Below are 12239 nucleotides of genomic sequence, written 5' to 3' on the forward strand. Positions count from 1 at the left end.
GCTAAACAAAGCTTTTAAAATTGCAAGATTTTTTGCAGAGATCATGAGCAAATTTTGAAAAGGAGTACGATACCCAGATAGTTCCCAGGTAGTCAAATACATTTAAAAAAATTAATTTGAGGCCACTGTCCATTGATACCATGGTGCTTCCAAAGTGTACATTGGGCTTGTTGGCATAGCTGTTTTAAGTGTTGAATTGGTATAGTGTAGAAAACAACAAAGACAAAGCTTCTATTTTAATCTCAAAGAGTGTTTAGCACTGTTATATTGGCAATGCCATACCATAGTAATTGCAGCACAACAGCTATATTGTGAATGCACACCCTTTCTTGTATCCAAGCTGGGCTGTTTTTGAACATTGAGGCATTTGGAGTGTAAGTATCTTAAACACCTACAGGTGAAAAGGAAAATGCAGCAAAACAATTCCTCTCTATACCAGTAAGAAAACCAGGCTATTCCACGCCTATCATTAAAAGCAGCCAGACAAATATTACAATATAGGAGATGTAGTTCAACAGAATTTATTCAGAGATCCATAAATCCTGTAATCTACTTATGACAAAAGCTGCAGATTTTATGGATACTACAGTAAAATTGTGAGGTTTGTGCAAATTCAACTGCATAACGGTTCTGCTCCCTTACCATGCATGGCATTTAGTGTCTGCAAAGTTTAAATGTAATGTAGTTCAAAATATATACTCACACTAGCCACTGCAATATGATTGGCAAGAACTCCTACATTGAATTTGTATTAAAATGCAATCACAAATCTCAATAAATAAATTTCCCCAAATCACATTTATTATTGAATCACTAATACAGAAACAAATGTGTATTTTTCACACTAAATAAAAAACAAAATGCAATGTGCACATTGTTAAGCTGTCCATTCAAATATTTTTTTTTAATGAATGGAACAAAAAACATTCTAAAAAGGGATAGTTTTATTGTTTGGTCGTTTTAAAAATGCTACTAAAAATGGATTTTAAACATTTCGGTCAAGTCGGACATCAATTTCTCTGCCGTAAAGTCGGATTCCGTTCATCATCCTGCAGGCACGCTCCGCAGAATCTGGACTCTCAAAACGAACCACACCACAGCCCTTAGACTTGCCATTTTCCATCTTAATGTCTGCATAATGTACATATCCTATATTTATAAAAAAACAAAAATTAAAATACTAGGAATGAGATTGTATTTTCTTAATTGTGCTTCCCGGACTAGTGTTCAATGTGTGTTAATTTATAGAAAACTTAGTGCAAACGGATTTTCACATAAACCAAGTAAAAAAGACTTGCATTTATACAGCATCCTACCAAGCGTCTCGTATGTCTCAAGATCCTTATTATGCAAATGAATTACTTTAAAGTGCAGCAAATCTGATTAAGTAGGAAAATACGGCAGCCATTATGAACACAACCAGATCCCCAAAACAGCAATTAGATGAATGATCTATTTTTGATGGTATTGGTTGAGCAAGGGATGTCGGACTTAACACTCGAGAACTCCTTGCTCATTTCATGACAACGACGGAACCTTCAACATTCACCAGAACCTGCAAACAGGGCCTCAGTTGAACACTGAAAGAAGTGCAACTCCACCAATTCAGCACTCAATATTGCAATGGAGTGGCAGTCTAGATTATGTTCTCAAATCCTGGAGTGGTGCTTGAGCTCACAACCTTCTGACTCAGAGGCAAAAGGCTAACCAACTGAGCCAAGCTGGCAACATAACTGAATTAGGCACTTCCTTACTAAAAAAGATCTGAATCTGTAAAAAGTATTAAAACAAACCCTGGAAGGTATCCAATTCCTGTCAACAAATAAGGTGATTGAAGTAAATACTTTCTAAGTTCCCTTATCCAGCTGTGTGAACACCCTAATCACCATCTCAAAGTTTATCACTGAAAAATTATTCAATGTTGATAGTGGATCAAAAGGGCTAATACAACTAGTTATGGCTTCCTTCTAATAAGCTACATTTTCAGTTAGAAATCTGTGAACTTACCAAATTCACTGAATTTATCTTTCAGCATTTGCCAGGTGATGTCATAGGGGAGCTGAAGAAAACAAAGTAAATTAATCAAAAAGAAAAATTAAACTTAAGCCTGTATAACTAACAATGAGGACTAGCCCCTGCAATTACCGCCCAATTTACACAATGAACAGGCCTTTGGAACAAGGCTCAGCATCCATCCCAAATCAGGCCTTTGTCATTATTCTAAAAGGGTTCTTTTATTACAACCATATATTTTATACTATGATCTTTAATAAAGGAGCTATTATGCTCCTTGATGTATTTTATAGGCCACCAAATATTGGGAAGGAGATAGACAAGCAGATTTACAAAGAAATTACTGAGAGGTGCAAGAACTATAGAGTAGTGATAATGGAAGACTTTAACTACAATATTGAATGGGGCAGTGATTGTGTTAAGGGCAGAGAAGGGAAGGAATTTCTAAAGTGTGTTCAGGAGAATTTTCTTGATCAGTATGTTTCCTGCCCAACACAGAAGGAGGCATTGCTGGATCTAGTCCTGGGGAATGAAATGGGGCAAGTGGAGATTTGCTAGTCAGGGAGCATCTTAGGAATAGAGATCATAGTATCGTAAGGTTTAGATAGTTATGGAGAAGGACAAGGAAAAATTTAGAATAAAAATACTAACGGGAGGAGAGCTAATTTCAGTGAATTGAGGGGGGATCTGGCCTCTGAAAATTAGAATCAAAGACTGGTAGGCAGAAATGTAATGGAACAATGGGCGGCCTTTAAAGAGATGATTCGGGTATAGTCTCGGTACATTCCTACAAGAGGGAAAGGGAGGGCAACCAAAGCCAGAGCTCCCTGGATGTCGAAGGAGTTGAGAGTAGGATGAAGCAGAAAAAGGAGGCATATGACAGATGTCAGCTTGATAATACAAGGGAGAATCAGGCTGACTAGTACAGAGGAGAAGTGAAAAAGGAAATAAGAGGGGCAGAGTCAGTACGAGAATAGATTGGCAGCTAACATAAAAGGAAATCCAAAAGGTCTTCTATAGGCATATTAACAGCAAAAGAGTTGCCAGAAGAGGGGTGGGGCCAATTAGGGACCAAAATGGAGATCTATTGGTGGAGGCAGAAGGCATGGCTGAGGTACTAAATGAGTACTTTGCATCGGTGTTTACCAAGGAAGTGGACTTTGCCAAAGCGATGCTAAACGAGGATGTTGCTGAGACTGGAGGAGATAAAAATAGATAAAGAGGAGGTACTAGAAAGGCTGGTGGTACTTAAAAGTGGATAAGTCACTGAGAGAAGCAACGGTAGAAACTGCAGAGGTGCTGGCCACAATCTTCCAATCCTTAGATACAAATGTGGTGCCAAAGGACTGCAAATGTTACATCCTTGTTCAAAAAAGGAAAGGAGGATAAACCTGGCAATGACAGGCCAGTCAGTTTAACGTCAGTGGTGGGAAAGCTTTTAGAAACAATAATCCAGGAGAAAATTAACAGCCACTTGTACAAGCTTGGGCTAAGGCGAGCTGGCATGGATCGGTTACGGGCAAATCATGTTTGACTAACTTGATTTGAGTTTTTTGATGAGGTAACAGAGGGTGGCTGAGGGTAGTGCAGTTGATGTTGCATACATGGACTTTCAAAAAGGCATTTAAGTACCACATATTAGGGTTGTTAGCAAAATTGAAGCCCATGAAATAAAAGGGTCAATAGCAGCATGGATACAAAATTGGCTACAGGATAGAAAACAGTTGTGGTGAATGGCTGTTTTCTCAGACTGGAGGGAGGTATACAATGGAGTTCCAAGGTTCAGTACTAGGACCACTGCTGTTTTTGGTACACATTAAATGACTCGGACTTGGGAGTACAGATAATAATTTCAAAATCTGCAGATGAAACAGGGAGGAAGATAGTAACAGACTTCAAGAGGAGAGAGATAAGCTGGTGGAATGGGCAGACACATGGCAGATGAAATTCAACACGAAAAAGAGTGAGAGATGATAGTTTGGAAAAATGAGGAGACAATATACACGCTAAATGGTACAATTTTAAAGGGAGTACAAGAACAAAGACCTGGGGGTGCTTGTGCACAAATCTTTGAAGGTGGCAGGACAGGTTAACAAAGCAGTTAATAAAGCATATGGGATCCTGGGCTTTAATAGAGGCATAGAATACAAAAGCCAGGAAGTTATGCTAAACCTATATAAAACACTAGTTCGGCCCCCACTGCAGTATTGTGTCCAATTCTGGGCACCACACTTTAGGAAGGACGTGAAGGCTTTGGAGAGAGTACAGAAGAGATTTACTAGAATGATTCCAGGGATGAGGGATTAGTGTTACATGGATAGACCGGAGAAGCTGGGGTTGTGCTCCTCAGAGCAGAGAAGGCCAAGAGGAGATTTGACAGAAGTGTTTAAAATCATGAATGGTTTAGAGTGTAAATAAAGAAATTGTTTCCAATGGCTGAAGGATCAATAACCAGAGGGCACAGATTTAAGGTGATTGGCAAAAGAACCAGTGGTGACATGAGGCAAAACGTTATGCAACGAGTGGTTAGGATTTGGAATGCACTGCCTGATAGGGGTGGTGGAAACAAATTCAATGGTAGCTTTCAAAAGGGAATTGGATAAATACTAGGAGAAAAAAACTGCAGGGACATGGGGAAAGAGCGGGGGAGTCGGACTAACTGGATTGTTCTTCGAAAGAGCCGGCGCAGACTCACCGAATGGTCTCCACTGTGCTGAACTATTCTATGATTTTATGATCTCAGTGTGCTTTGGCTGCTGCTGGCATGGCAAGTTTATTCAACTAGCATCAGCCATCATTGCAAAGGGTAACACTTGGCTACTTATACAAGGTACTAGCTGGCTACCACTACTAATAGAATCATACTCCAACATGAGTCACTGCCTCCAGGAAGGGAGGGAAGTAAAAGATTACAAACACAAGCATTTCTCTAGTTTTTGCAGTTTACAAAATGTATATTCTCATTGCTACTCATATTCAAGTAGGACAGATTGAATTTAAACAAAGTAGCATTACTGCAGATTATGTTTGAAGAGTTTAGCAGATTAAGATAAAGTACAATGAGAAAAGGAGGCAGAGATTAAGCAGTTTGCAGGTCAGTCAACTCATTAACCTCTCCTTCCTGATTGGAGTGTGTTGTTTCTTTCCCATCTTCTCAATTTTAATCCCACCATACTAAAGTGTTTATATCTTTGTTTTCAGTTCTGATGAAGATACACACCTGAAACCATTAACCTTTCTCTTTACAGATGCTGACTGACATATGTATTTGCAGCGTTTGGAATTTTTTTTTTTTTTTTTTTTTTTTTTTTGAGTGATAAAAATGTACTCACATTTCGAACAAATATTTGACAGATTCTTCTTGAATTAAGATTTCCAGTACCAGTTCCCATGGATCCTCCAAAGTTCCCACTGAAACGATTACGATCCATGTCTGTGGACTTGTCAAAGCCTCCTCCCATTCCAGAACCCATACGATCCATACCGCCACCCATTCTATCGGTACTTTGGCCCATCCAGTCCATTCCGGCTCCCATGCGGTCAACATTTGATGTCATCCCAGAGCCCATGTTGGATCCAATCCTATCCATTCCCAGACCGGTTCGATCCATACCACCCATGCGATCCATTCCAGGTCCCATGCGATCCATGTTATCCATACCAATACCTCCACCCATTTTATTCATTGCGCCCATTCCAATACCTATGGAAGGAAAAGCATTTTAACCAGGCAAATTTTTTTTTTTGGGTGCAATATAATGCAGGCTGTCCCTACACATTCATTTTCAACACATGGGCATGTGTTTAATATTCTTGCTTCCCAACTTCCACAATGGATGTGAACTGTTTGTGAGCCTTTTTACAAAGGATTCAACAACATCCACATTCATTCAGTCGTTTAACTGTGGAAATGCTTTAGTTGTTCGCCACTTGCTTTAGATACTGCAGGCATCATTCTTTGAATAAAATCACACTTCACATATTACAGGATAAGGAGATCAAGATCAAGAATGGGGAACAGAAAAAAATTAAGTAACTGAAACAACTGCCTCATTTTGATCCCTGGAATCTTGCCCTCACTTATTACAGGAGCCTCTCCAGGGGATATCTTTGTCTAGTAGGAAGCATTTGGTAGGTTCCTCAATGAGATTTTAAAGTAAGAGCCAACCCCATGTTACAGCAGAAACTTCATCTCAAATGCACTATTTTTTTTATTTTTTTTTTAAATAAAGTTTGTCCTAGAAACATAAAAAGGAGCGTATGCCCTCTTGGAAGCAAAAATACATTGAACCCCACAAACCAAAGGTCTGGAGGTGTACAGAAGTATAGTATGTAAATAATATTCCACCACTTAAGAAAAATCCTCTCTATTCATTACTGATGGCTCAGCCATAACTTTGCCATTAGAATGTCAGGATAAAACAAAAGTTGTCTGTGTGATACTGTAGGTGTAAGTATGGGGACTGGCACCTTTTAGAGCTTATGAAGCTCCATCCAGTGGTTGAAGTGTGCAGCTGCAGGTGTGAATGTCAGAATGGCAAATAATTAGATATATTGCAAATTAGATACATTAGATTCCACATTTCATATTTTAAACTTGTGTTACTTCACAAGGACACAGTGAGATCAATAAGCCCCTGAACTTATAGCAGATGAATCCAAAATCAGAAATTGCACATCTGAGCATGAACGGTAGTGGCAATATTTAATTAGTGTGAATATTACTCCTGTACAGATGCACAACAACCTGTACCCCTGAAATGACTTTGAAACAGTTCAAATAGAATCCCCCTACATGACTTTTTCAATCACCATCCTGACCTGTAACAGACAGTATACTTTACAAGATACTTCTGATTCAAATCTTAAATTGCTTCTTAATTAAAAGATTAATTCTGCAAAAATGAAAATGTGTGATGGTATTGCTTACTGCTGATAAAGGAGACATGTCTCATTGCTTTGTTGAGGACAAGCCAGGAGAATTAACACTTGGATTTACACAAGATCGCAACTGCTCACTTTCCCCTCCCATAGTGATCATCTGAATGCAGCTTTATAGCTCAGGTGTTGTGTATTTGCCCCATTTCAATTTTCAGTGTGTACCCTAGAACATTTGGCATTTGCAACACATTAATTTGCCACACTTGCAATAACACCCTATTAAAAGATGGGCACCAAACCATTCAGCTGCCTGTGAATTTGGATATTAAAATGCTGACTCTGTGGCAAGTTCACAATCAAACAGTGTTGAGATGTTCTTACCCATTCCTGATGCCATGCCTGGTGTACCAGCAGCCATGCCGCCACCACCACCACCACCACCAACACCCATCCCGCCAGCTAAAAGGGGAAATTAACAGATTACATGCAAATTAAATTTCAAAAAAGTGTAATGTAATCCTGAATGCTATGTTAGGAACTCATTTACATTTTTATATCCGCAAGATTTACAAGTTGAAGACATCCCTCAACCGACTCACTTCCACCCTAGAATTGCTCAACTAATTTAATCCTTTATGGCCCAGTAAGTTTATCCAGCTGAACCACAAGGACCAGGAAATTCCATGGTCCAATCCCTAGCCTGTACGGTTATCAAATCTCAGGCAGGCCAGCCGTAAGATGCTACAATTGGCCTCAGCTTCGGAGTTAGGAAGAGGAAAGTCACCAGGGTTTCGACTCCCGATTGTTATCCAGCAACTTATGCTGGAAGTGCAGGTGTGTGGATCCCAGGTGAGGATATCAGACTTAGCCATGATGTTCCCTGTGGTCAAATAGGAGGATGGGAGAGGATAAATTTGTCAAGGAAAAAGCTATTTGATTCAATACATTTAACACTTCGGAATCTAATCGAGTGTCACAAATTAAACAAATCAAAAAAGGCTACATCTGTAAGCTGAAACTAAACTTGAATCACTATCTCTTATAAACCACTGGAGTCACGTGTTAAAAGTCACTTGCACGGAATCAGGTTTTCACAAAATACTCTCTACTTAAGTCACCTAACCCCATTCCTGTACTGAAGTCAGTAAAATCCCAGAAGCAAGAGTTTCCACATATCAGATGACAGAAACAAATAGCTGAGGATGGAGATAGCGATTATAGGTGAGATTACAGGTAGAAAAATATCATAAAGGTGAATGTGATGCTGGATTTTAAAAGGACATTTAATGTAAAAGCAAAGAAGTGCTAATGGCCTGAAATTTGTGATCAGCGGCGAAGCGACAGCACTCGCCGCTGACCTCCAAGAAAGCTGCCCACAAATATCTAGCAATCTCAGACGTGAATTTCAGCTCTCCGGACTTTGTTTGAATCTGGCACCAAATCAAGCGAATCACCAGCATCCAGCAACATTGAGGTCATCAAACAGGCTGAGCAGCCAATCACACTGAAGAATTCTCTCACAGCAAACCAGGAAGTAAAATGCGCAGATTCTAATTTACTTTTTATAAATTTTACAGAGAGCAAAATAAAGATTGGGACATACACATAGGATTAAGGTAGAAGCTGAAATATCAAAAACTCTTTTTTTTAAAAACCATGTAATTCTTAATCATATTAATGGAAAAATTTGACATTCCACAAATATAAAATTAGTTTTTCAGGCCCAGAACGGTTTTTCAGCAATCAATAGCTGTTAAAAACCCAGTTGCATCTCTTTCAACAAGGCGTTCGGGGGGGGGGGGGGGGGGGTGTAACAGCGATATTCCAGCAAGAGAGGAAGTTTTCATCCTTCAGTGATTTCAAATCAATTACTGGCTCTGGGGAATTCCAAAGCACAACCTGTGGTGGAGCAGGGAATGACTGACTGCAATTTCTGGATTTCCACGTTTATTTGCACATGCACTAAATTCTGAAGTTGCTGTCAGTTCCAGAGGGGTAATGACAGCAAATGCTGACAGTTTCGCCACCATTACTACCTCAAATTCCAGGCCATTAAATTTGTAAATCAGAACACCAATGTCCATTACTTTCAGCAGCTTGAGATCTATGCAAGTTAATAGGAATAAGGATTTAAACTTTAGTACACTAAAAATAGTGGGGGTAGGAGGGGTCAGTCTCATGATAAAGCACAGACTTACAATGAATGCTACAAATGAATTTGGGCACAATATGTCAGATACAACAGGCCCATCTGTTGTATAAATCTAAAATGGAACCAATGTTAAAATATTTGAACCATTTTTTTTTCCAAAAAATTTAGCTACTTGAACTTACCCATTCCTCCACCAAAGGAATCACCATATCCACGAGACATACCCATATCATTTCTACCAAAATCTCGGTCAAAGCCACTGCCACCCATTCCTCCTCCACTGCCAGGACCATACATTCCTCCTTGGTACATGTCTGTAACCGTCAGAAAAATTACTTTAAAATATGCTAATGAGGTGAACAATTGCACACTTTCAAAGTGTCCCCCACTCCCAAGTGTTTCCTGATAAACATGTCAGGTCAGGATATCTACAAACAATATACAAGCTTAAATTCGCTCAACAATTCAGTCCAGGCAAACAGTCATCACACATGCACGCACATAGTGATTAAGCCAGATTGCTACAGATTCAATTATGTTTACTAATCTAGCTCTCAATATCCAACTTTACATTAGACTATTACTTTGGAAATTCCCCAATGGCCTAGCTGGTTCAGCGAGTACCTGAGCCACAGACCAGGAATCGTGCAGGTCTGAAGAGAGTTACCTGATCTCAGGTGAGGTAGTGGCATTTGCTCTAATTTGACTATCCAGTGACCAATGCTGTGGAAAGATTTACACTCAGCTGTGATGTTCAACTGCCCTGGCAAATAATTGCCTGCCAATACTCACTGTCTTAGGCTCATACATTAATAAGGCCATTTCTTTGGAAGTTTCTACTACAGAGTTATTTATATAGAGATGCATCAAATAATGTAACACATCAGAGTTTACAATAGAAAAGTAGATATATCTCACTTCCCATACAATAAACTTGTGTAAATAGGATAGGCAGCTACTTTTCTATTGTAAACCCTGATGTGTTACATTATTTGATGCATCTCCAGCCAACTCTAGGATGACATTAATTGTTCACTGCAGTAATTAATTCTCCAAAAGGTAATTCTCCAAAAGAGGCTCTCATTCACACATTTGCACATGGAGTTGGAAATTCTCATTTGTAAAGCACCTCCTGCAGAATCCACATCTGAAAGTAATCTGTTCTTAGCCAGCAGTAAATAAGAAATGTTACCAATGGAAGAATGTTGACAGCTTTGTATACAAGACCCTCAGACACCAGGATAGAGAAGCCCATAGTACCACATAAACCACCAGCACCACATGCTCGTGTGCAAGGACCTGACCTGGTGTAAAGTTCATCTATAAATGTATATTCATGCAACAGGAATTTTTCTAGTCCATCTGAACTTACCTGCCATGCCGCCACCCATTCCTCCTCCACCACCGGCTCCTCTGAAATCATCCATTCCACCTGATCCTGGGCAGAGAGGTTGTGTATTGCAGGATTATTCAAAAATATTTACATTTTGCTAAATGTGTACATTACAGGCAACCAAATTCCACAGCACAATCTCACCTCCCCCCACACCTTCAGCCCCAAGATGGAGCCTTTCACTATTACAGAGCCCCACCTAGACACTTGGCCAAGAGCTATTTAGACAATCTCAGGTGAGAATCCCATTTGAATGCTACTCAAGGCTAGGAACTAAAGCTCTGTCTCAGGAATGAAAACTTATTGCTAGAAGTCCCACTCAAAGCTGAAGAATGAATTAAAACTACCTGCAGTAATTATCAGACTCCTTTCAGTTATGATTAGTTATCGTATCCTGTATTTACTCTGCTGCAGCTGAGTGAGACAGGTTTCAAAACCCGCAAAAGGGATTCTGCAAAAAAAAATCCTCTCCTCCCCAACATATCAGTACAGGCAGGGACCCTGCTGCCAGGCATCTGCTGTGCCACTTTGAAGCAGTACCAAGTATAGGGAAAATTAATAACTCTTGCCACTGGTCTTTGGGAAGAGTCACGTCAGCACTATTGGCTAGCTGAGTGAAGCAAAGCTCATATCTGCTTAGCTCAAAATTCAAGTTATTACACAAACAAAAATCCTTACCTCCCATTCTCCCCATGTTCATTCCTGGGCCAAATCTCCCCATGTTATCCATCCTGTCCATCCCACCTCCGCCACCATATGGACCATCCATGCCTGAAAGTTAGTGCCAAATCTTAAATGTAATTTTTAAGTACAGGATTTCAAAATTTATTTATACAACCATACAAACCTAGCACATAATAGACCACCCATGGGATTGCTCAATGTGCCAAGGATTATAGTGGAGCTACAGCACCTAGTGGCCGCTGCCTGCAAGAATCACTTCGACAAGTTTACATGGAAATTTCCCATAATAAACTGATTACATAGGCATTTTCAATGCTAAATGTTGTCGTAAAGATGTGACCAAAAATTGTGGCAAGTGAAGTTTGTGGGCATGAAATGCCTCCAAACAAGATTTTATAATAGTTTCTATATTGCACGGAGACATCATATTATAATTCCAGAAAATATGAATAAAGTTCAGAGCAATACTGTAAACTCCCATACAATATCCTCATTAGCATCTGCACTGCCTTGGCTGTACTGAACCAATCCACAAAGGATTATAGAGAATCATTAAACCAACCAGCTCTTAACTAATTAATTTCACCTAATTTATTTCTAATGGAATTGAATCCCCGCAGGATGTGATTTATTTCCCACTCAACACTGACCTCATTTAACAACTCTTGTTTGTGGGGTTAACAGGTCAGCCCAGTCATGAGATATAAATCAGAACCATGACTCCTCAACCTACGTCATACACTAGGAGAACATTCATTAAAAATACAACACAAGAACTTTGCAATAGAGGTCACTACTGTGTACAGAACACAGGGCTGAAAAAAATAAGCTAAAACAAAAGGAAGACATCAACAAATGATTAAAATAGTAGATTGTGAAAATATATCAATGTGCAAAAAATTCTATTTGAATACCTGAATCTGGTTTCAAATGGGTTTTGTATCTGTTATCATGCGAATGTCATGAGACAGATGAGTAACAGACAAACAAAAAAGTTCCCACTTCTATATCTTAAAACAAATCACCCAGCTGGGACTGGAACTCTGCATGTGTTGCGACGTGTAAATCTCCCCCAGTGGCAATTTCAGCTAGCCAGTGTAAATCAGGTGTTGCTGG

At 39.5% G+C, this 12239-nt stretch overlaps 1 protein-coding gene across 6 annotated transcripts in view; it reads right to left on the reverse strand.

Annotated features, from left to right (window-relative positions):
- Window positions 1–779: 779 nt before the first annotated feature.
- LOC147108250 (myelin expression factor 2-like) overlaps window positions 780–12239 on the reverse strand; it is a 41503-nt gene continuing 30043 nt past the window's right edge. For 2 of the 6 annotated variants that reach the window (XM_086004792.1, XM_086004790.1), the window contains 7 exons: window positions 11118–11210; window positions 10419–10484; window positions 9229–9360; window positions 7276–7353; window positions 5346–5716; window positions 2008–2059; window positions 780–1149 (listed from right to left, as the gene is read on the reverse strand). In XM_086004792.1, the coding sequence (XP_085860918.1) occupies window positions 986–1149; window positions 2008–2059; window positions 5346–5716; window positions 7276–7353; window positions 9229–9360; window positions 10419–10484; window positions 11118–11210 (956 nt within the window). In that variant the 3' untranslated portion in view covers window positions 780–985. The remainder of the gene's footprint in view (window positions 1150–2007; window positions 2060–5345; window positions 5717–7275; window positions 7354–9228; window positions 9361–10418; window positions 10485–11117; window positions 11211–12239) is intronic. The other 4 variants (XM_086004794.1, XM_086004791.1, XM_086004793.1 and 1 more) reach the window with 3 other exon arrangements.

This window comes from Somniosus microcephalus, chromosome 13, assembly GCF_052327205.1.
Source record: "Somniosus microcephalus isolate GS21.2 chromosome 13, FLI_Smic_1.0, whole genome shotgun sequence".
In the NCBI taxonomy this organism is placed as follows: domain Eukaryota; kingdom Metazoa; phylum Chordata; class Chondrichthyes; order Squaliformes; family Somniosidae; genus Somniosus; species Somniosus microcephalus.